Below are 26,288 nucleotides of genomic sequence, written 5' to 3' on the forward strand. Positions count from 1 at the left end.
GGCGGCAGCAACGGTCCTGTAGCTGTCCAACTGCTACACACCTAATGCGACGGGCGGACCACCAGTCTAGCAGTCCACGGATCGCAGCCACAGGTTTGGCGGTCCATTTGACTGCCGAACTCGTAATAAAGGCCAAAGTATTATTGGTATTGATAAAAATCTGATTTGTTCCTTGTATTAATATTATTAACACTAATATCATTCTTATTATTATTAATAGTAGTAGTAGTAATCGATGTAGATGTATTAGTGTTGACATTATTATTGCTAATAATATACTGAATGATAATAATAACCACATTATTCATTTTATTGCCATATGGCTACTCCCATCGTTGGTAAATTGTTCTATTATTATTAATATTATCATTATTATTTATTCAGTGATTATTATTATCAATGTTATTATTATTGCTATTCTTATTATTGTTATTATTATTATCATTTGACACTTGTCTAGTGGGTGGAATATGGATTATACAATTGCTATGCTATGTACTTCCTAATTAAAAAAGAGAGCAAGGAGGAACAGAGGTTTGACCCTGCAAGATAGAAAAAGAATGAGCTGACAGGAGGGTCTCCATCCTGGAGGACAAGGAACACAGTTCTAGGGGGCTGTAAATTTAAGACTCAATTCATAGACCTTAGGAGAACTTCAGGAATTTCGCTAAAGTAGCTGTCAATCACTGTGCGAATTAGAGGGGAAACGTAAGCTGCCTCTGGTCTACATATACTTCTATCTGACCCTCATTACAGTTTGGATTGCCTGGAAACTTAACATCTTTAGCTGCTAATTTTACAATTACTAACCAGAACGGGCATAGAAAAGTGAGGAAGAATGTAAGAAAGGAGATGGTAGGGATAACTTGGGAGTGAAAGGTAAGTATTTCCTACTGACTTCTCAGTGTGCTTGCAAGTAATTATTGTTCCTAGTACTAACTGAAAGTTATGCAGCTGGAATGTGGCCGGGTTGCAAGTTCTCCTTGCATCTGAGAGTTTTGATGTTTATTTTGATGATGCATTAATTATTTGTTTTCGAGAAACTTGGAGACTCGTTATGATGTCGGGCGGAAACTTTCCACCCAACACCGTCTGGAATTAGGCACGACCGACTCGATGTCGGCGGGTCTGCCCAAACGATTAGGATGTGACTGAACACTGTTCGGTCGGAGTCCCATTTTTTCCTATGGGAGCCCATGTTCCGCCAAACAACCGCCCATAACACGGGCTTGTATGGGGAAATGAGGTGTGTGTGGAAAAACCTGCACCCTGTCGCGGGCATCCCATTTTGCCTGCCACACAGTGCAGTGTTTTACAAGGTGTCCATTAGATACCCACCTTGGCCCCCAACCAGAGGCTGCAGGATGAAGGGGGCCCTGCTAGAGGCCCCCAAAGTCACTTTCCAACTGCCTTTTTGTGTCAGCAAGGCCGACTCGGAAAGACTGTTGGAAATCAACATCGGTATCGGTCGGTCGGAAACGCTGTCCATAGAGGTGCACAATGCAGTTCCGACCGACACGGTTACAACGAGAGCCAGTCTGAACCGATTCGGATGACAGTGCAGTGTACTTTCCAACTGCGAACATCGTAATCGGTCAGGCGGAATTTAAACCGATTAAGTCGGTCGGAATAGTTCCGACACAGTCTAGGTAAATCCGACTGTCAGGAGGAGGCTTTCCACTCGACATCGTAATGATGCCCTTGGTTTGTAACGACTTTGATTTAGATAAATATGTATTATATTGTTGTCCTGATTTCCATTAGTCTGATGCCAACCAATGGGGAAAGGGGGGCATCTATTCTACTGAGATCCTCCTTTAAAAGGCAGGACATGCAGTTTGCAGCTACCTTACCATATGCTAGGGTTGTATATTGTTAGTATATTGAATCAGATGATAGCTTGCATAAAATCTTACTTTGTAATGTTTATTTTGTTCCTACTATTAATTTTGCGCTTTCTCTATGTAACTTTAAGTGATTTTAACACCTTAAGCGCTGCTGTCGGCCAACGGTCGTCACGAGCGCTACCTCCCCAGTGCTGCGCAGGACCGTTGGCCGACGGGCCAGCATTCGTTCTTTGAACGTTCAGCACTGGGCGCTGAACGTTCGAGGCAGCTAAGGTGTTAATAAAAAATGTTAGATCAATTCCCAAATTCTTTTTTCAGTGTAGCAGGAGACTTTAACATGAGAATTACCTTTCCAGCTTATAGGAAAGAGTACTTTTTAGAAATAGACTCCTTCCGGACTCTCATTTCACCCTACCTTCTAAATAGTAAGTGTGATAATTGTTCTATGGACTCATTAACTTGAGAACTGGAGTTAAATTTGGCTCTAATCAATGGAAGACTTGGTCATTTGGAATCTGGTAATTTTACTTTACAAAGCTGTTCACAAAGACCATTAATAGATAATATTTGTATTCAATATTATTGGTCCAAATGAATCACAAAGTTTGAAATTAGGCCCAGTTCCTGGAGTGATCACTCTTAGCTTTATGTCACTCAATTTAAATAAAGATGATGTGAGGGACAATATTGAATCCCCTTTTGTTTTAAGATGCAGATTGGATGGTATATATGTTTGGAGGGATAACTTAGGTGATGACGTAAATTGGTTGCTACAAATCTTAGAGGTGCTCCCTCTTAGTATATATATATAACTTTTTAAAAAGACCTATTGAGTTATTTAAGAGAATTTTTTTGATTAGTTGAAATGTGATAAATGGTCTCACCAATCTTCAAATATAATTCCATTCCTCAGAAAAGGAAATTAATTAAAATTAAAAAGGTGGCAACGTTTTGGTTCTCACTTCACTCAGCGGTGAATCAAGGTGATATGCATACATTTTGGTACCTGATAGCGAAAGGTAAGGATAGTGTAAAAAAAGCCTACCCATATTGAAAGGATTGACCAAGGTGAGGCTCTTATTTTAATAAAATATATTTTTGTTTTTGGTCATTTATTGAGCGCAGCGAATCATCCCCCGGGGGATCTCTCAGCGCCTGCAAAGAGAACAACTTATTGACAGTGGGAACCAGATTAGAAAAGCCAGGTTTTAAGCAGTTTCTTAAATTGAAAGAAACTGGAACAGGCACGGAGCTCTTCGGGGAGAGAGTTCCAATGACTGGGTGCTAGATAAGAAAAGGCACGCCCACCCATTTTGATCTTCCTTATTCTCCGAGTACAGAGCAGGTTGCGGTTGCTGGATCGAAGCTGTCGTACTGGTTGATAAAGATCGATTTTTTTTGTCAGATATAATGGCCCCATACCCTGGAGGGCCTTGAAAACCATACATAACAGCTTAACAATGGCTTGTTTTCTAATGGGGAGCCAATGCAGTATGCCCCAACTGATATTTATTTTATTTTTACAATTTATACAGCGCGAACAAATGCCCGTAGGCGTCTCGGCGCTAGAAGCAATGCGTAGAGTTCCCACAGAGGCTAAACCGACAGCTATTCTTGACCAAACAGCCAGGTCTTTATTTTTCTGCGGAATTGCATCAGGGACGGGCTTTCTCTGATGGCTACTGGCAGAGAATTCCACAATCTGGGAGCAGCCACCAAGAAGCGCCTATCGCCCCATATATAGGGATATAATTCCTCCACATCGGAGACTACTATCACCTTCTCTTAATTTAAAACAATTGGAGTTCAAACAGAAGGAGATTGTGAATACAGTCCTAGAAGTTCATCACAGTTTTTACCAGTTGAACAATATGGATTTTGTACAGCCTGATAATATTCTGTGTCCGACCATGGAGAGGGAGAAATATATGAAAGTTCTGAAAATGAAGATTTATGTGGCATTTGGTCACTTTGTAGATAGGTTTACGGCACAAACGTTTTAAATTAGGTATTCCAAGTGAACTGCTGTCTGTCTGTGGATGAACCTTCACTCTGAAAATTGTTTAAAAGTTCTACTGGGTACTGGGAATTAATATACTGATAAAATCTGGGTTAATAACATCTTGAAACAAGTCTGTAAATTAGCCCTGTTGTTATTTTCTCTTTATCTGTCTGATTTTCACACTTTATTCGAATAAAGTCATCACTCCTCAGGCAAAATAGGGCCCTAAGAAATATCAACTTTGTTTTATGCAGATGACTGAACATTAATATCCCTAAATCTGATAGGTCTGCAGAAACAAATCAAAGGTGGCCCTAGACATAACTTACTTGCAATCAATAAATGAATTGCAACTAAGTTATGTCTAGGGCCACCTTTGTTTATACTAACTAATACCCAGGTCCTGTGACTTCTGTTGGGTTGACCCCATTTATTCAATGGTGCAGAAACAAATCAACATGTTAGCCTATTTTGCACTTGCCCATAACCTCACAGTTAATGAGATGAAAACAAAAATGATGATATTGGGAGCAAGAGGTATTAAATCACCTCGGTCCTTGTAATATAATGGGAAAATATTAGAGGTAGTAAAAGATTATACATACCTGGGAGTGAATATTACAATCTGTCTTGGGTTCTTCATGATAAACTATAGTTCTCTAAAATGAAGTCTATAGGTTTTGGTCTACTGCAGTTTTTTTAATGAATGCCCAAGGAAAAAGATTTACAACCCCTTTGAAATGTTTATGTAGCAAAAATACCTCAGTTTGTACAATATGCTGTTGGCATAGTTCAATGTTTTCCCTTAATGATGTACCCCGTATTACATCTGAACTCTGGAAACACTGTCTTGGCTCCAGCGCTCTTGAAATGATGCGCCTTGAGCCAGGTTTAACTGGGATCATTTCTAGGCCTACTGGCACATTATTTGTTATGTCTTAACATCTGTTGAGTAGTCCTGAACATTTTACAAAAAGGTCTTGTGGCGAGAATGTTTAGGTAACAGGAATGGGATTTAGCTAATTACTAACATAGATTTCCTCTGCTTGAAGCAGATGGAACAATATACTGAAGTTTCGATTAAAAAAGTTTTCGGGATGATAAGCATTATTGTTTGCAGAATAAAAGACTGCAACTGAATTATTTATTTGAAAGTTGTGGCTTGATGCAATTTTACTTGAAGGCCAACATGTGTCCAAATGTACAAAGAATATTTATGAAGTTTGGCCGGATTCTTATTGTTGTTGTTGTTGATAACTTTTATTTCGGTCGAATGACCATAAAAAGTGCATATAGGGCCCAATGTAGGTAGGCCGTTACCGATCGGTAACGGCCGAAAATACCGATTTTCGGCCCTTACCGATCGGTATCCAGCCATTGAGATGTAGGGCAATGAAAATCGTCCAAATCGGTATATATACCGAATCGGAATAGTTACCGAATCGGAAATAATCCGAATCGGAAATACACCGAATCGGTAAAAGAACGAATCGGTAACATACCGATTCGATAAAAATACCGAATCGGTACATGTACCGAATCGGTAGTGACACCGATTCGGTAAAAATACCGATTCGGTCCATGTATCGAATCGGTAGAGACACCAAATCGGAAATTATTCCGAATCTGATAAACTACCGATTCGGTAGAGTTACCGATTCGGTAAATCACCGATTCGGACAGGGCAAAACTCTGATTGAGATGTAGGGAAGCATAGAAATACCGATTTTGGCTCAAATTCGGTATTTCAAAATCGGTATTTACCATGGATTACAATCAGGTGGTAACCAACTCCAACCTATAAAAATACACCCAAAATGCATTGTAACTTGCAGGATGGCGGCTTTTTATGTCATTGCAAGGCGGCTACGGCTACAGCAAGAAGGAGAGAGGGAATGGCAAAGAGAGGAACAGGTCTACAGACAGAGGATCACCCTGTTCATGCTCACAGAGGCAGAGATCCTACAGAGGTACAGGCTGGACTCAGACACCATTCTGGAGCTCATCAGGGACCTCAAACCACTGTTGGACCACCCCACCCCAAGGGCACACGCCATCCCAGCGCACGTGCAGGTGCTATGCAGCCTACACCTGCTTGCGTCTGGCAGCTATCAAAGTGGAGTAGCTGCGGTAGGAGGGGTGACGCAGAGCAGCCTGTCAAGGTTTTTCCACAAATTCCTTGACGCCATGATACAGAGGATGGACCAATACATCTCTTTCCCTGCAACCCACGCGGAACTGGTACAAACAAAAGCAGACTTTTACCAGATGGCACAATTTCCCCAAATCATCGGCTGTATAGATGGCACGCACATTCCGATTTGCCCTTCTGCTGACACAGAATACATATACCGCAATAGGAAGTCTACGCACACCATCAATGTTCAGGTGATCTGCAATGCGAAGTGCACCATCACAGACCTGGTAGCAAAATTACCAGGGAGTACCCACAACTCCTACATTTTTCAACAGAGCGGCATCTATGCACGGCTGACGGCTGGCGAATTTGGTGAAGGATACCTCCTAGGTGAGACACATCATCAGACCCCCATAACACAAAGTAGCTAAGTAAAATACATGTATGCATGTGAGTAATGTTACCCCTTTCCCTTCTAGGCGACAGTGCATATGCCCTCCGCTCATTCATACTCACCCCCTACCTCAACCCCTCTACACCCAGCCAAAGGAGGTATAACAGGGCCCACAAAAGCACAAGGAATGTAGTTGAACGGACCTTTGGCATCTGGAAAAGCAGATTCAGATGCTTGCACAAGAGTGGAGGTGCAAGGCAGTATACCCCCATCACCTGCTGCAAGATCATAGCTGTCTGTGCAATGTTGCACAACCTTGCAGTGAAGAAGGGCACTGAGGTGGAGTTGTCAGACTACGAGGACCATGACGACGACGTTGCTGTGCCACAAACACAACCTGCTGGGGTGTCTACGCCAAGTGATGGCAGATGCAGACGTGAGGAGATTACAGAAAACTATTTCTGAGTGAGTACAGATGCACAGACAGGTCAATGGATGTTAGAAAAAGAAATATTTAATAATGTTGCAACAACGTTACTGCACTGATGTGCAACAAAAGAAAAGGTAAACAATATGTGGGTTGCCTCACCCGCCCTGGCAGTCTTATTTCTTGCTGCGCTTAGCAGCCCCACTAGGATGTGCCTCACCCCCTTCTGCATGTCCAGCAGCCTCAGCTGAGCGCCTGCTGCTCCGGCGCGGCTCAGACACTGCGCTGGCCGGGCTGCTGCGGCTGCTGCTGTCCCCAGCCTCGCCCAGGTACAGGGCTGGATTAACAATAGTGTTCGATATGATAAGTGCCTCCATGGCGGTGGTAATGCGGGCCATGCCCCTAGTCACCTCTGCCGTGTTCTGGGTGAGGCTGGCCTCCATGTTTGCCCCACGTTGGCATAGCTGGGCGGTAGCAGCAGCAAGGCGGTTGATAGATCTATTCTGCACGCGGGCATCCCTGCGGCGAGAGAGCTCGTGTTCATCCATTTTTGTACAGAGCTGGGTGATGGCAGTGGTCATTCGCCCAAGACCTGTTGCAATGTCCTTGTTGCTTTCAACAAATGTCTTGAACCCCTGTGCCATCTCCCTCATCTGCAGGTTATGCACCCGCAACTGGCGCTGGCAGGCCAAGATTGATTTTGCCTGCATCCTCTGGATCTTGACCATACTGCCCTCCAGCCCTTGAAACACGCTGCCCTCCCGTGCTGGAAGTGCACTGCTGGATGTTCGTGGCCTCCAGGGATTGCTGCTGCCCTGCTGTGTGGGCTGGGGTGCCACAGGTGTAACTGGGTTGCTAGCTGGAGCCTGACCCTCTGCTCCCTCCATGGGGTTTAATGGAGCAACTATTATACTCCTGGCAGGAGATGTGGCAGGTGCAGGGTGGCTCTGTGGTGGTGAGTTCTCCGGGGAGAACTGCAATGGGGGCGTTAGAGACAGTCGGGGGGAGTGTGGAAATGTGAGGGTATGTCCAGTGTCTTCCTCATTTCCCAGGGCACTGCTGTTCTCCTCCTCCTCCTCCTCCTGTGCTGGTAGACTGGTGCTTGGCCCTACCACCGCACTGGCAGATGGTGCTGGTGCTGGTGCTTGAGTAGCTCCTGCTCCTCCGCCTGATGGTGCCCCTAGGTATAAAGAAGCATTTGTGAACTGAGTGCTGATGTATTACAGTCACTACAATTAAAGCATTGCGCATATCATTTCAAATACTTTGATTCAGTTTTACAGTTCTTTTCATTATGCTTCTGCACTGGCATTTTTGCCTACTTCTGCTGACTACATTTACCATGATGCATTTCTCATGTCTGTTGGTAGCAGTACTGGGCTGGGGTTTGGCTGTGCATTGGGTCTAAAGGGGAGGTGTCTGGTAGGGTGTGTCAAGATGCGCATTCTTCTTACCTTTAGCTGTAGCTCTGGATGAGCTATCCAGGTCCCCAACTCCCACCACACTCTCCCTCTCAATGGTAGTCGCCACAAGTTCCTCCAGGTCAGTGAGGGGTGGCGCCGGGTTCCTGCCTCCACCAGTAAGTCCTGCCTGCTTCTGCAACTCTGCCAGTTTCCTCTTTGTGAGGCTGCGGATGTCGTAGAACCTCTTCTTGAGGTCGTCCAGGCTCCTGGGGGTGACACCAACAGCGTTTACTCTTTCCCCTATTTCACTCCACAGCCTCCTCTTAGTGCTCTCAGGGACAGTGAGGGACAGCCTCCCAAACAGCTGCCTGTGTACCCTCACCACCTCCTCCACCAACACTTGCAGCTCCATGGTGCTGAATTTGGCCTTCCTCTTGCGCTCTGCCTTCTGGCTCTCAGAGCTGCTTGCCATGTTTCACAGAGATCTGGATACTGCTACCACTGCTGCTCACTGTGAATGCTCAGCTCAGGCTGCCTCTCCAGAAAGTTCTAATGAGTTGCACCTGCCTGGGTAGCCACTCCCTGCTAGGGTGGGGGAGGGTGGTTCCACCTCATTGGCTGATGTCTTTGGTTTCAGTTTTACTTGCTTGCCGAATCGGCATTTACCGATTCAGTATTTACCGATTCGGATTTTACCGATTCGGATTTTACCGATTCGGTAAATACCGATTCGGTATTTACAATGCGTTCCTATGGGCCTTTTGGCCATGGGGGTGTATTGCGATTACCGAATCGGTATTTGCCGAATCGGTAGTAGCCGAATCGGTAAATTCCGATTCGGTAAATGCCGATTCGGTACGTATCGGATCACAATACCGATTACTACCGAATCAGTATTTTTCTGATTTTTTTTATCTACATATCATTTTCCGATTTCAAAATACCGATTCGGTACGATTCGGTATTTTAAAATCGGAAAATGCGTTTTACCTACATCGGGGCCTTATTGCGTAAAATGTATGGATTAAAAGGGAGGACAACTACTTTCATCTTAGTTGTCAATATTGCGGTGCTGAGAAAAGGGATGTGATTTGTGTTTTATTTTTCTGTCGCAGTCTTTTATATTTCAAACAAAATGTACTTGTCCCATCATTTAAAGTATTCACCAGAAACGCACGAGGAAGCACTTTAGTTATTGTTAAACCCGCCAACTGTGAATATGTTATTGCTTGATGAATTTCTTTAGGTTCTTTCTTAAATTGTAAAGAGTTTTTTAAATAATTGTATATTGCTGTCATTAACTACTGGTTATGGGTTAATGCAGAACTACGGTCAAGGGGTCCTAGTTTACAACAACTCGTACACATGTCATGTAGACCCTGAACTTCGTCATGAGACAGCGCACACTAACAACAGAGAGATGTGAATGATCGAAGGCTCTGTTGATGGCCTAGCGAGAGAAACCAGAGCCTTTAGCTGGATTATCACTGTCCTCGCAACTGTCAATCATGGCATTTCCCATACAATTGCATTTGATGGCAAGCAAGGAATGGGCAAGATGTATGCCGCAGAAACAGAAGGCAGAGGACTTGATTACATTGCTGTTATCTGCATGGTGGTTCAACTTTCATGGTATGTTGAAAGGGCTAGAATGGACCATGACCATGTTGTCTGAGGACATCTGAGGCAGCATATTCTGCATTTAATGTTGAGCTTCATCCCAATTCCTTTCCCCATGCTTATGTCACAGCAAACCTTGTGTGAAGGTATTGCTACATACTAAATATCTCACTGTGCTCCTGTTATGTATTAAAATGATTTCATATTTTTGTGGTCTCCCATAAATAGTACATGCACTTCGGCAGTGTTTCCCGCAAAAACAACAGTTGATGGACAGAATGCAGAACAATGTCATACATTCACACCAGTACAGAGATCTGGGCCTAAATCCATCGTTTTGTTGCTCACCACACCACCCCAGTTCAGACATGGCCATATGCAAATCAGCCTTGACCCTGTGCCTCATGGGAACAGTCCAGCCCGAACTGCCAAGCCATGTCTTTCCTGGACCGGAATCAAGCATCCTAGGACCGGTTTCTGGCTGTCAGCCGTCTTCAGCCAGGATAGCTTGACTCCAGTGGTGTGGAGAGCATTGGACTCACGTCTGAGCATACCCGTCCCACTCGTTGTTTCCACCAAACAACGAAACACTGCCGACGTGCATGTACTATTTATGGGAGATTCCCCTGACGCAGTGCCCAAGGTGGCACGAAATGCATTGGGAACGTCACCCATCACTGGAATGCAATCAATAATAATATGTGATTAACAACATATACAGAAGAACATATTCATGTACTGAATAAACATGATTACTGTTTAAGAAGATTTGTCTGGAATATGTTTTCTTGGACACAGTAGTGAGAGCACGTCAATCGCAGTTACGAATAATAAAGCAGCGCCCAGAGGGTCGCCCTCTAAGATTAGAGGATGCATTTATGGATTCTTAGGAGACACTTCACGGTCAAGAGAGTGAAACCTCCGAGGCACGCAACAAAATTTCAAACGAAGTACATAGCTTGTGCGCAATCCAATCCAATCACATTCCCAGATGTACCAACACTGCTAGACCAGGGAATGCATCAGAATTGTGCGCCTCCCCACCAGAGGCACATCAAAGAGAAGTATCTTCATTTCTCCTTGCTGTTTCCTCTTTCTAAGTGTGCTCTTAGAAAGAGGATAATGCCTCTAAGGATTGCTTTTGTGCAGTAGGGTGGCCCTTCCTGCACAAAGACAATCCTGCCTAAAACGCGGTTACCCTTGCACCATGACGCAAGGGTGCCTGCGTTGGCGTAAGGCAGCAGTTTGTGGACCAGCGCAGGCAGAGAGCAGAAATGCGCTATATAATGCTAAATATGGTGCATTCCTACCGTCTCCCTTTCACGCAGCACAGCACAGCACAGCAAGGTGGCTTGGCTGTGTTGCATTGCGTGGAATATTGATAAATCTGCGCCCTTGTGTTTCATTTGAGTTGGTAGGGGCAACCGGCACTCATTTTTGGGCACAGACACACTTAATTTCCTAATTAAGCCCTGACAATGAATAGTAATCAAAAAGATGGTGAGGCGGGTGAGACGTACAGACATTTTGGATGAGTTTCACTTGTGTGCAAATAATGATTAATGATTTCTGAGACACCTGTGATTCCCGTTTTGAAAAAGAATTTAGGGCCTGATTTAGAAGTTCGCTAGAAAAAAGAAGGGGATCAAAGAACTAATTCCCGCACCGATCTAACGTCTCCCTTCAGTTATTTAGAAATGAATAGAAGGTGCCGATAGCCTGAGACACAATCCCCTATGTCCCATGAAGATTAGATGAGAAAAACTCTCATTATCTCTTCTAATATAATGCACAAAGTTGTGGCTCCGCACCCTTCTAATAGAACAGTTTTACATATGTCATAATGTAATAAACATTATACAACATTAATCACAAGTTTGAGTATTTTCATCCATTTTCCCAAAGTGAAGCCAGACACAAGTTCTAGGAGTTTAAGACTTTATCTTTTTATTCAATTTTCAATCAAATAGCCAACACGTTTCGTCCGAAACCGGACTTCTTCAGGGCATTACATGTTTTGACATCATTTCATGATGTATGTACTGGTGGATAATCAATTCAAAAGTAGATGGTTTTAAAAATTGCCTATCAGTTCCTGGCAATGTAGAAAATCAACTTTATGGATTCCAATCGATACTGTAAAAAGTGTGTTTCGCAAGAGTATGCGTAGCGTCTATCATGCGATCATCTGGTTCGTTGATCGATGAACCAGATGACCACATGATAGACGCTACGCATACTGTTTATTATATTATGACATATGTAAAACTGTTCTATTAGAAGGGTGCGGAGCCACAACTTTGTGCACTGATTTAGAAGTTGGCGGGGGGAAAACTCTGTCACAAACGTGACAGATATTCCGTCTGCCGTATTACAATCACCATAGGATAGAATGTGATCGTACTACAGCTGACGGGATGCAGGTCACATATATGATGGCATGTTCCCCTCCGCTGACTTTCAAATCAGGCCCCTAGCCTTTGTGGCTAGTGTCATAGCGGTACATGTGGCACATTGGATGTGCTTGTTAACAAGTACCAACTCTACCCAAACACTTTACAACCATAAAAAAAACATTATTATAGTGCTACTATTAATAGCAAATATAATAAAAAATAGACACCATCATTCCCAAAAGTCAAGAAGATCTCACAAGAACTGAAAAATAACAAAGATATTTGAAGATCAACAGCATTGTTGCTAAACTGAAGATACTGAATGTTGTATGGATTATTTGTGTCTGCAGGCAACTGGCAGAGGAAAAATTCCAGGAAAATCAGAAGAGGAAACAGGATCTGAAATCCAAGAACCTTCAGGTGCAGACCATAGACATTCTTCATGTGAGTACGCTTTGCAGATTCTGGGCCTTAATTACGGGAGTTTGCAAAGAGGCAAATGCCATAAACTGGCAGATGTATTGCACGTTATCAGCACACTCATTTCTACACAATTTTACAAAAAGGTTTTTGCACATTTTAAAACACAGATATTAATCTATAACAGTCGCGCTACAAACCCATCTATCTTCCAACAATTTTTAAATACATGATTATCAATGCACAAGCAATGTTTTGAATTCCTCAAAACACCATCCCCCTAAAAACTCTTTTACACATGTGGATGCATTTTTGGGGGATAAGTCAGAATTTCAAAGGTAGGCCAAATGTGATGCATGAAATTTGCCAAGCGAAGATCCGGTAGGCGTCCTCCTCAAGGTCTGAAAACTTTTACTAACATTGTATGCCTCTCTACCTGAAGCAGTAAAACTTTCTGCACCTTGGTCCTAGAACCCTAGATTGAAGGTCAGTCTCGAAATTACATTGTGGTAGATGACATCATAGTATTCACATCATGATTTCCTGTACATCATACCTGATCATACCTTCACATCACATTTTAGAGGGCATGGGAACACAAATGTACACCAACACCCCAAAATTTAGTTTACCGCACCTAAAAACAGAATCAACTCTGCCACTTCAGAGATTTTGCCCTACCCTAGATTCTGGGGACAGATTTACTAAGGCTTTGCATTGGGGTTGCAGCACTTTTATGGTGTAACCTCGATGCAAAATCCTTTTTGGCCTTGTGCGGCTTTGCAGGGTTTAGCAAACAAATGAACACAAGGCAGAGCATATCTCTGCCTTGCTTTACCTTGCGTTGGGAAGGCATTACCTGGGTGGAGCCTGGGGGTTCCCACGCATCCAACCATGTATTTTGGTTCATTCCCAGTTTTAAAAGACTTCTAAACCTGGTACAGTCTAAAAACCTGCGCCTCCCTCAAGCAGGTGTAACAAGGAGAAATATCTTTATTTTTCCTCGTTAATTCCTCTTTCAGTGCTTGCTGCATCACACATAGAAAGAGGAATATGCCTTTCAGGATTGTTTTTGTGCAGGAAGGTATGCTTTCCGGCACAAAAGCAATCCTAGCTGTAACCATCTTGCACCATGGCGCAAGTGGCCTGCGCTGGTGCTGGCAGCACACAGTGCACCAGTGCTAGGAGATAGCAGAAATGCATCATTTCCCAATGGATATGACACATTTATGCTTTCTCTGTTTCTTTCCAAGCAGTAACTTTGCATCCTGTGCCGAGCGACAAAATCGTAACTCTGCCCCCAGGTGTTTGTACTTTACATAAACTGAATTGCAGGAAATGCTCATTGCAAAATAGCTTTTTCCTGCGTAATTTAAGACTTACAGTTTTCTTATTGTTCATATTTTTTGTGGTGCTTACGTCACCCTTTACCAAGGGTTGCTTGACATTTACTTCTGAGCACTCCACTGTCCCCTGTATATCTCGATCTAACATAAACAAGGATTTCCCATAGAATAGACCGCAAACTCCTTACCTTTTGGCATCAGCTGCGGACCACTCCAGCACTAGAACCCTATGGGGAGGGCTTAAGAGACCTTATAATTCCCCAGTGCACTGAAAAAATCCCCTGGTTTCGAGCCTTAAAGGTACTACTTCAGAAATTGAGGTTAAAAAACTATTGGTCCTCACCTGAGATAATGAGTACAATTCCACGAGATAGGACCAAAGGGTACTGTTGGGAGTTTATAACCGTTGAAATTGTGACAAAGAGCAAATGATGTCATTAGCTTTTATAGACTCAATATAATGTGCGCGGTACGAACCGCCATCAATGATATTGTTGCCACTCTAGCACACAAGTTGTACCTCCAATTTAGATACAGAACCCTACCCATTAAAGCGTTTAGCAATAAATGGCACGAAAAGGGTGAGGCCGATGACTGGTGCCCAGTATGCAATGGACGGCCGAGAATTATTGACACATAATATTTTTTGCCCTGCTACTACAACCTTCGTGTTACATGGATTACTCCTCTTTGCAGAAATCTGGGTACTTGGAGGTATTAAGAGGGTTTTCGAATCCTTTGCATCGACAAAAGCAGAGGAGTAGTTTTTCGGTATGGCTAAATACCTAATGGCATCATGGATAAGGCTGACCAAGAGTATAAAGCGTAGTGTATTAATTTCCAAGACGTGACACATCCAAAGAGGTAAAATATGTTTTTTACATAATGTACATGACCACTAAGCCCTAAGAGCAGCTGTAACTTCCCCAACTGTCACTGCCTCACGCGCCAGCTCAGTTCAACTGATGACCACTCACAATCCACCCCTGATGACATCTACAACCTTCCTCAGTGCTACCTCATCAATTTCCAACCTTAGTGACATGGTCAACCTTCCAGACACAGAGCTGCAAAGAAGACTAATTAAAACATAGTATAGTGTTTAAATGCCGGTGGGATATTGTTTATCTGAATTGCGTGTATGTGTTCTAATCCATACATGCCACCCCTCCCGATTCAGGGCCTGATTCCGATGCGGTTAGGAAGGCCTCCTAACAGCATTTGTTGCGTCCAAATCGGATCAGGATCAGGTCTTTCTGGCTGACTGTATCGATGTGAGTTAGGTGTTAGGAATATCTCAATCCGAACCCAACAGCATTTGGAATGACTGAGCCGTACAGAGCAGAATCGTATGTCTCTGTGGGCTATGTTTCCGAATGACCGAGTACGATGCTGGACTTGGATGTCCTTTCCGAATCATGCCGTCTGACTCGAATCGGGAGTTGGAATCAGACTTGGGGGCCTGTAGTGGGCCCCCTGCACCTTAAGCCTTCCTAATGGAGACCATGGGGGTACCTATAGGTCCCCCCTTACCAGCCATGCACAGTGTGGCAGGCACCAGGGGGTGCCCGCCACAGGGTGCCCGATTTACCCCAGCCACCCTTTCCTTCAATGGGAGCCTATGCATTCGGTTGGAACAAAGGCTCCCATTGAAGTCAATGGGAGTCCAACCAAATCATATCTGGAAGCATCCGGATGCATCGCACTCCAATTCGGTCGGAAACCATTCCCAAATCCATTTGGTCGGGAAGCTTTCCAAACCGCATCAGAATCGGGCCCTCAGACGGGAGACTACCGATTTCAAGGCTAGTCTCCCACCTCTTGATTCCTGCAATCAAAAACCCGATTCCTCAGCAGGCTGCAGCCGGGACTGATCTAGTGAGACTCGTAGTATTCAGTTCACTGCCAGTAACCAGCTCCTGCACACCAGTGCACAACATTTGTGTTACAGATATTCTGCCTGTGCATTCTCTGCGCTCCTGACAGGTAAGGGGAAAGAAAAATGTATCTGCATTTCTGATATCCGATTCTGCGGTAGCACACTAAGTCCCATACATGACATTAGACCCTATTCAGGCGTTGAAAAAAGTCAATGAGTGAAAAGCAATCTCATTATTTTTCTAAAATCTCCCACTTTCCTCTTCTAAAATGTTGGCATGTATGTCTAATCCAATGCTAAGAACGAGCATTAAGAGGAAAGGCACAATTTCATTTAGCCACAAATGCACTGATCACTTTAACTGAAAAGTAGTTTGTAATTATGGTAAATGAGAATGTCTGCATTATCTCTGACTAAATATCCCCCTGTGTTGGCATTCAATAGAGTTGTCTTTTTGCACTTTGCCACCATGGACTGGCTGATGTTTTGTGTTGCAAATGTTTCTATGGTAGAGATTTTTGTTCTGCACTGGGTTATTTTTTTCATGTGATTTGCTGCATATTTATGCGGTCGTTATCTTGCATACTGCCGCCATGGGTTGCTGGGTGCCCTGAGTTGTAATCTATTCAAATGGCTGCAGCACTGGCATTTCATTACTGCTGCACCAGATGGTGGTTTTATTATATTGCATTTTTAACTGTAATTGACTGTAGGAATTTTAAATGTGTACTATTTATTTATGTATAATGTACTTTTATAATATTAGTGATTGAAAAGAAAGTTTATTCAGTAAAAAAAAGCTTGACATTTACAGTATTTTATATCTGCCTGCTTTAACACCGCAGAAGATCCTCAGATGTTACCTCCTGCCCCCTTATTTCATCCAGAGCAGCATGGGATAGACAACACCTGCAGTCTTCAGTCACTATCCGCCATCAGGCAGCCATGTTTGTACGTGGGTGAATAATGGTACACTGGGTGGTTTGGTGCACTGTGGGTGTCAGGCACTGTCAGCTGCCAATAAGCAAGCTTCTTGAACAAAACAGGCAGCTAACCTGCAAAGCAAAGGACTGCCTTCATGACCACGGAGGCTGGCGGTGGGAAAGGAAGTGCCACGTGCCAGCGGAGTAGAGGGTGTCAAGTCAACTGCTACTGCCCCGGCCCTCACTTCTTCTCCTTTCTTGTCTGTGTCTTGAACAGCGCTTTTATTTACTTCCCTTTCTATTTGTATTTGTCTTTTCCCACAATAGGTGCCGGCCAATCTCCCAGCGCTTTGTTTTGCTGTCTTCTCCTTTATTAGATCTTAGCGCTACAAGCAGCCTTCTCCCGGAGCCGTGACGTTAGCCCGGAAGGAAGCATTATTTAAAGTCAGCCCGGGCGCGAGGCATTCAGCAGATTTTAATAAAAACACAGAAACTCCACTGGGCCGTTATCTGTTCAGGGCTTTAGAAATGCCAGGTGAGCAGGAAGGAAGAACAACGCTGCTTATAATGAAAGAAAGGAAAATCAATGCAATAAATGACGCGGTAATGCAGCCAGAACCCCCGTTGGATAATGCATTGTTTGCCTTTATTAATTAACCCATTCTTTACCAAGAGCCATTGAAATTCAGGGTTAGATTTACAAGCCCCTTGCACCTCTTTTACGCTGCCGTTGCGTCACTTTTGTGACGCAGCAGTGGCGCAGAAGATGCGCCATGGTGCGGGGTATTTACAACATGACGCATCTGGGAGATGCGTCACGTTGTAAAGCCCTGCGCCATAAGGAGGCGTTCCGGCGCAGGGGGACGGGGGAGGTGGGGGGGGGGGGGCGTTCTGGCGCAGGAAGGCCTCCTAAAAGTGGCTGAGTGAAATCTACAAGATTTCATTCAGTCACTTTTAGGCCAATGCTGCGTCAAAACCCTGCGCCTGCTTGAAGCAGGCGTAGGGATTGACGCAGCATTGGACAGATAGGGCCCCCCAGAGCATTGCTGGAGCTGCGCCGCGCTTGCGATGCAATGCGCCACTTTTACGGCACAGATGTGTCACGCATCTGTGGCGTTTTTGCCCCATGGTGCGCCGCATTGTAAATGCGGTGGCACCATGGGTGGCGGAACTGCGGGGCACAATAACTGGCGCATCCCTGGGGGTGCGCCAGTAATTGTAAATCTGCCCCATAGTAATAAAGGTTAACATTTTAGCGCATGTTGGTAATGCGTAAAGCGTAATTCCGAGTTACGCCCATAGTGGAAAAATTGGGAAGCGCTTTGTTTGTTCCCCCCACTTTTCGCCTATTACTCAAATCCCGCTGATTTCTGCATTCTACCTCGACAGTTTCTTTCATGTTCCTTCCTGTCCTCCTGGACGGCCCCACACAAGGTTTTAAGTGGGATGAAAAAACTAGGGGGTCTCTCAAAGGGGTGTGGCCAATGTAGGTAGGGGCGTGGCTTAAAACACATTTGGAAAAAATCTATGCTTAGCATAGTGTGCCGCCCGTCTTGTATTTTGCTGTTTATCTTATTGCATTAGATATATGCAGTGCTTTAAATGAGCCGGTACTCACCGGTACTGAGTACCGGCACTTGTCATTTTTAGCGAGCTGAGTACCGGCACTTCTCCACTGCCAAGGAGAGTACCGGTACGCAAGAAATGTTCGCTCATTACTGCTAGTGCTGCTGAGCTCGAGGCAGTCAGAGCGGAGCAGATCTTGACATCCGAAGCGCCTCGCTAGCCCTTAGCTGAGCCACCGCTGAACCATTCAGCAGCGGCTCATTTGCATTATGCACAGGATGTGGGATGTCGGGATGTTGGAGATTTCACCATCCTCCCATGTCAGTGTCAGAGTAGTCCCCATCCAGGCCCTGCTCTGTCAATGACATTTGCAACGTCGCTGGTGCTGCGAAGCAACTAAGGAATAATCCGAAGGGAGCCTTGTGTGTATTTGTCTGCTTATGTGGTCATGTTTGCCTGATATTGTGTGTTTGTCAGAGAAATTAGATCATAGAGGAAGAGAATCGGTACACTTAAAGGGTATTTGAAAAGAAACGTGTGGAATGCTCGTTTCTGTGTGTATGTCAGTGTGCGCACTCTACAAGATCTAAGGATTTCACTTCAGTCAAGCAAGTAGTTTGACATTAGGAGGCTGCAAATATTACAAAAAGGAAACATTAACATTTCGTGTTTACCTTTCATTTCATGTAATGAGTTAACCAGTGCTTTAAATGGAAAAAGCGAAGTACCGTTACTCACCAAATTGATTGGGGAGGGGCGTGGCTTCGAGGCAGCCTTGTACACTATCAGCATTTTCTTCTTCAATGTAAGTGCCCCAGTGCCCTTGGCCAAGTTCTGCCCATAGCTGCAGGGTGTAATTGGTGTTTGTTGTAATTATATATAGCGTGAACTTAGCCCAAGGGCATTAACGTGAGAAGCAAAAGTTTCATGCGAAAGCTGACTTTTTTTTTTATTGCACAAGGACATTTAAGTGAGTTGCCCTGGATCACAGGATGTTGAGCCCACGCTGGGATTTTACCTGTGCCATAAAAACAAAAAAGTATGCATTCATGTAGAACTTGTGCTTCTCATATAAAGCCCTTTCATACCCTCTTGCCAAGTTTGCACCATATATAACTGTAAAAATGGACCAATGTGCCATGTACACACGAGCCGAACTTGGCCGAAGGGCGTGAGGCGCTCTGACAGACAATGGCGCAGCAATCTTTCCCTAAAACTGGCAGCGGGACAGTTCCAATGGCGAGAGCTCTAGCTTGCAAACCACACTTGTCTTCCTGTCCTGTGGCTTTGTCAGGGTGTGAGCAGGGCCGGCCGGTAGTGTGGGCGAGCTGGGCCCAGGGTGCCAGTATTCCGAGGGGCGCTCGGAGCTGCTGTGCGCATTAAGGCAATACCAGCAGCAGAACCCCCCCTTTCACCTTGTTCATGTCCCTGCCTCTGTCTGATTGGCCAGATCACAGTTGTTTCATTCCTTTAGTTTTTTAGCTTTTGGGCAATGTTTTTGAACACCTCATTGTCCCTTTCTTCGCACTCCTGTCACTGTTCACCCCTGCAGGCACACACCAATAGATCCATCACTGTGAGGCAGCTAAACTATTGGAGATTTAGATTAGCTGGAGAGGTCCCGAGGTGTTTGGGTTCAGGCGGCAGTGACTGACCAGTCAACTCACAATGGACCCCCTGCTGCCTCATTTCAGTGTCTATCAGCAAGGGCGCGGGGCGTGGCTTGGACGCCGATCGGGATGGCGGCGTGAGCTCGCAGCTCCGCGCGGAATCCCGCTAATTCTCCTGCTTTTTGCACCCTGGGCGACCCGAGGTCGACACTCCTGCCCTACGGAGTGCGAGGGGACCGCTGGGCACGGACAGAAAGTTGCTGGGGGACTGCTGGCCCCGAGGAGACCGAGTGGGGCGACGGCCGAGGTGTTGCCGAGAGTGAGAAGAAAATGGCGGCGATGAGGTCGGACGGCCCCGGACATCGACTTTGAGCCGAGTTGGCATCGACTGGCGGGAGACCCTGCAGCCGACAGATCGAGGCATTGGGGACGATGCGACGGCTCCGGAGGCCAGGAGACAGTGATTCGCCCCGCCCGGACTTTGGGGATCCTCACTGGCCGCCATCTCTATCTTCTCCCTTCCCCCCCCAGGCTTTCGAGGGGGTCGGCCGAACGGTGCTCACCACGTTGGCCATTGGACCTGAGGGCATCGGCGGTGGCACTTGATCCTGCTCGGTATCGGAGAGTTGGCACCGAATCACGAGTGCCGGAACTGGACGGGCTTTTTGGCCTGTGACGCAGTACCCTGAAATGGCGGCGGCCGGAGGGCTGGTGCCCGCGGAGCGCGGTGAGGGGGACCTAGCAGCGTCGTCTCAGATGGGTGAGACTTCCCCGCCGGAGTTGGACCAGGAACAGTGGCTGAACTGGCGTCTAGACGCCATACTCGATGCGATCACCTCGACTAAGGAGGCGTTGCACCAGGACATAGCACAAGTGGCCACGGGACTAGGGCTACTGCGAGCGGACCACGCGAAGTTGGCGGATAAGGTCAAGGACCATGATCAGCTGTTGTTGGACCTGAAACCGTCAGTGGTGACCGCGGAGCACAAGATCACGGACATACTGGCCCGGTTGGACTCGCTGGAACGACGGGTGGAGGATGCCGAAGGCCGCAATAGACGGAACAACGTGCGGGTCGTAGGCCTGCCGGAACGAATTGAGGGGGAGGATGCGGTGGCCTACATGAAGAACTGGTTTCGTACAGTGTTGGCACCAGAGGGGCTTACTCCTTTCTTTACTCTGGAGCGAGCCCATAGGGTGCCTGCTCGCCCACCAGGGCTTGGACGCCCCCCCCCGACCGATGGTGGTGCGGCTCCTCCACTATAAGGACCGGGACCTCCTCATCCAGAGGGCTAGGATGTCAGGCCCGTATGAGGTGGAAAACAGCAAGGTCACGATCTTCCCGGACTACACTCAGGCGGTCCAGAGGAACAGAGCATCGTTCCTAGCGGTGAAGAAAGAGCTGCGGGAGGAGGGCATCCAATATTCCTTGCTCTTCCCGGCCAGGCTGCGGGTCATACTGGACGAGACCACGCACTTCTTCCAGACTTCGGATGAAGCATGGCAGTGGCTGGAGTCGTATAGAGCGGGGACAGACAGGTCGCATCAAAGTAGGCGAGATCAGCCTAAGCAACCCCGGATCAGACAATCGCAGCGCATCAGGTCCCGCAACAGGCGCCAGCGGGAGAAACGGGAGGCTCAAATGGCTGCGGAAAAGAGAGATGCGCTCGCAGCGACGGCGGCCATTACGGGGTCGCAACAGAACAGTGACCTGGTGGAAACGGAATCCGGTGGGGAAGGCAGCAGGACAGGAGAGGACCTCTCAGAAGCGGAAAGCTCGAAGGGGCCGGTGGTGACCCCCCAGACCTCTGATGGGATATTTTACGGTTGAATCTGTGTTGGGACTTGGACACGATCTAATGGTAGGGCGGTATCCTGTTGGCGATGAGTGGGTTGCCGGGAGGGGGGTTGAGCGCGCAGAGTGGGATGAGAGCGCGGGGTGTGGGCTCCGCTAGCTGGGGTCGGCGATAACTCACCCCCCTTGGGCCCTTAAGGCCTTCTGTGGTGGAGACCACAGGTTAGGAGAATGGGTAGTTGGTTCGAGGTTTGGATTGGGGCTGACACTGGGTTTGTAGGCTCTGTCCTGGGGAGTGGGGTTTGGGGTGTTCTCCTGTTCAGGGTTTGTTATGGGGGGGCAACTGCTTTGGGGGGGATGTGAACTCTCGTTGTTTGACTCGGACTGAGCGATGTTGGTATGGGGACGTTACCTAACTTGAAATGCCTGACGTGGAATGTCCGAGGGCTGCGAACTATGGTCAAACGCCACAAAGTACACGCATACCTGGTGCGAAGGGGGGTCCAGATTGCTATGCTACAAGAAACCCATCTGACCAAAAAAGAGTGTGCTGCGTTGCAAAAAAGATGGCGGGGCCAGGTGTTCGGCACCACTTACTCAGCATATGCCAGGGGGGTATTGATTTGGGTGAGGGCGGGGATACCGTCCAGGTGTTGAACCAAGTAGTGGACCCTGATGGCAGGTTCGTGGCAGTGGAAGGGAGGCTGTATGGAAGGGATGTGGTTCTCTGTTGTGTGTATGCGCCAAACACTGATCAGGCCCGGTATTTTGATGCCCTCTCTGGGCCCTTGGCCTCTTTCCTGGCGGGCCCGGTAGTGTTAGGGGGGGACTTCAACTCGATCACAGATGTGGCTCTGGATAGGTCCCACCCTCCCCTTGTTGACTCCCCGGTGCGCAAGTTGGCCATGCACAGGAGGGACTGGCAGGACAGATGGGGGTTGCTAGATGTTTGGCGGGAGCAGCACAGGGACACCAGGGATTATTCCTTTTATTCAGCTCTCCACGCGCTGCATGTGAGGATAGACTCAGTGCTTTGTAGTGGGTCCCTAGCTCCGTTGATTTCCCATACGGAGTACCTGGCTAGAACCATCTCGGATCATAACCCCCTATTGGTACACATCCAGTGGCAGCGGGAGCGCTCAGCGATACCAACATGGCGGCTCCGGCCGGACACACTGGAGGACTCAGTATTTAGTGACGCTGTCCAGCAAGGCATCGACCGTTACTTTGGCGAGAACGAGGGTACGGCCAAGAGCAGGTCCACTGAATGGGATGCGATGAAAGTGGTGGTGAGAGGGGTGTGTCTGGGTAGGTTCTCGAATGCTCGTACGACTGTATTGAATGCACTTATGAAAGCGGAAGAGACTCTGAGGGATTTGGAGCGCCGCAGGCCGGACTTACAGACCCGGTTGTTGGAGGCGAAGGAATTGGTCGCCACCGAGACGGAACGGCTGAGGTGTTACGACTACAGGCAGTACGCCATCAGAGCGCATGCTGAACGGGACAAGGTGGGCACGCTCTTGGCCAGACTTGCTAACCCGGAACTTAGGCGCTGCCCGATCCTTAGCATTAGCAACGCACGGGGGGAGATGGTGTATTCCCAGGCGGCGGTGTTGGAGTGCTTTAGGGTGTATTATCAGGAATTGTACCAGAGTCAGTTGGGGGTGGAGGTCCAGGAAATTGAGGAGTACCTAGGGGCGAGGCCGCTTCCGGTCCTGGATGAGGAGGACGCGAAGGAGTTGGGTGGCCCGATCACGCTCACTGAAATACGGGTGGCCATTAAACATATGGCTCGTAATAAAACGCCAGGGGTGGACGGGTTACCAATTGAGTTCTATCAGCAATATGTCGACAGCCTAGCCCCCAGGCTGCTGGTGGTGTACACGGAAGCTTATGAGACGGGGGGTTTGCCTGGGTCCATGCGTGAGGCCCTGATTGTGCCGCTCCTAAAGCCCGGCAGGGATGCAACAGATGTGAGGTCCTATCGCCCGCTGTCCATGTTGACGGTGGACTACAAGATCCTGAGCCGAATTCTGGCCACCAGACTGGCCCCACACATGACGGGCCTGGTGCACAGGGATCAGGCTGGGTTTATACCCACGAGGAGCACGGCGCTGAATATTCGCCGCCTGGTGGGGATAATGGACGCCATCTTGGAAGGGGACGGGGCCCAAGCGGTCCTGTCCGTGGACATTGAAAAGGCCTTCGATAGCTTGGAATGGACTTTCCTGGACGGAGTACTAGAGAGGTTTGGCATTGGTGAGGGGTTCCGCCGGTGGACGAGAGTCTTGTACTCCTCGGCAACGGCGCGGGTACGCTTGGGTGGTCTGGTTTCGGCGGCATATCCGGTGGGTAGGGGCACGAGACAGGGATGCTCCCTTTCCCCCCTATTGTTTGCTCTGGCGATGGAGCCTTTAGCGGTCCATGCTAGGTCGGGTGACAAATACGCGGGGATAGCCAGCAGCGGGCAGCAGCACCACATCTCGCTGTATGCGGACGACCTACTCCTGTACCTCGACGATACGGAGCGGGCCCTGGAAGGAGCGATGGACCTGTTATCAGAGTTTGGCCGGCTGTCGGGCCTTAAGGTCAACTGGGTGAAGACCTGTGTGTTCCCGCTGAGAGCGGGGTCGCCCAACCCTGCCCTCGACTTGGGGGTGGTCTGGGAACCATCCTGCTTCACCTATCTGGGAGTCCGTATTTACCAAGCGACCGCGGACCTATTAGAGGGCAACATTGGTCGGTGCATTCGGGCACTGAGGGGCAGCATGTCCTTCTGGTCGACCCTCCCGCTGACTGTTCTGGGCAGGATAGCTCTCTTAAAAATGGTAGCGCTTCCCCGTCTCCTGTACTACTTCCGGACGTTGCCTATCTGGATTCCTCAGGGGATCTTTAGAGACCTGAGAACGATGGTTATTGGTTTCCTATGGGGCCATGGCCGCCGCAGAGTGGCTTTGAGCACGCTGCTTCGCCCCAAGATTGAGGGGGGTATGGCTGTGCCTGACTTCGAATTATATTATTTGGCGGCGCAACTGCAGGTCCTCACGCAACATGTGGCCAGGGTGTTTAGGGGACCGGAGGAGGACCGAGTACTGGGGATACAACGCCATGTGCTGTCCTATATCGTCATGCAGCAGAGACTTGAGTTGCGGGGCCTCACAATGGAGGAACGGACACTCAGGCTGTGCTGGCAGAGGAGCCTTAGGAGAGCGAAGGAGACGCGGCCTTATGCGCCGGAAATCCCGATCGGTATGCTGACGGCCCTGCCACATGGGGGCGATTGGTCCCCATTGCTGGATTGGGAGGAGGCGGGCCTACAGGTGGTAGGAGACCTGTACATCGATGGGGCTTTGGTACCCTTCGAAGTGCTTCGGAAACAGTTCGGGTTGCCTGACGGGGGGTTCCTCCTGCATGCGGCGGTGGTGGCGGCTATACAGAAGCACTGGAAGAGAGGGCTCATGGAACCGACCACGACTATGGCATGCCAATATGTGGTGATGGCAGCGGGCACCTTCAAGGCTGTGACATGCCTACATAACAGGATGCTGAACGAGGGCCTGGAACCGCTCCAGGGGCTCAAGGCTCAATGGGAGGTGAGTTTGGGCAGGCCCATCCCAGACACGGCGTGGGGCCACATTTTACGGCGCACGTGGAAAGGCACGAGAAACGCGCGCTTTCAACAAGTGCATTTCTATGTGCTCCATAGGGCCTACCTGACCCCCGAAAAAATACGGCGGTACTTCCAGGTACAAGATGCTCGGTGCCTACGGTGTTCGTCTCCAGGAGCGGACATGGATCATCTGTTCTGGGGTTGCCCGCATTTGGAGGCCTATTGGGCGGAGGTGGGGGACCTCCTAAATGATGTGACCGATAGGGAGGTGGATTTCGATATGGCGGCGTGTTTTTTGCTCTGGTTCCCGCACACCAAACACACCAAGGTAACGAGCAAATTTATTGATCTGGGCCTGATACTGGCGCAAAGGGAAATATCATGGCATTGGAAGTCCAAGGGCGGGCCGTCAATACGGAGGTGGAAGAATGAATTGCTGCGGTGGTCTGAATGCGAGAGTGTGCTCCGGATGAAGCAGGCTGTCAAGCTTGGTAATGAGAGGGCCTTGGATGCAGCGCGTGCGTGGGAGTTGGTGGTGCAGGCTTTGCGTGACTCTTTAGTGGAGGCTGAGGACTGAGCGGCTGGGGCCAGCGGACACCGCGTGGCATACGAACTCAGCGCTGTCATTGGAACTGTAACGGGATCCATGCTACACATCGGGACGAAGCACACACCATTAGCAGTTGCAGGGGTGGGGACACCGGGGGGCTGTTCAGTGGGATTTTGGGGGGGGTTGGAAGCCTAGAGGTTGGCTGCCCGCGATGGCGACTTCGAGTACAGTAGGGCCGGTGGGGCGCTGAGCGGAGTGGAGGATGGCTAAGGGGAGTGGCCAGGCATGGTGGGCTCTATAGTGCTCGGGGAGGGCCCGGAAGCGGATAGTGGCATTGATCGCGCAAGTGGAATGGCTGACGAC

General features: G+C 47.9%; 1 protein-coding gene across 1 annotated transcript in view; it reads left to right on the top strand.

Moving 5' to 3' along the window:
- The window catches only part of NEK11 (NIMA related kinase 11), a 593,243-nt gene that overhangs the window by 200,518 nt on the left and 366,437 nt on the right, over window positions 1–26,288 (top strand). Inside the window, exon 8 of the mRNA XM_086939910.1 lies at window positions 12,577–12,670. Coding sequence (XP_086796036.1) covers window positions 12,577–12,670 — 94 coding nt within the window. The remainder of the gene's footprint in view (window positions 1–12,576; window positions 12,671–26,288) is intronic.

The sequence above is a fragment of the Lissotriton vulgaris genome, chromosome 10, assembly GCF_964263255.1.
Source record: "Lissotriton vulgaris chromosome 10, aLisVul1.2, whole genome shotgun sequence".
In the NCBI taxonomy this organism is placed as follows: Eukaryota; Metazoa; Chordata; class Amphibia; order Caudata; family Salamandridae; genus Lissotriton; species Lissotriton vulgaris.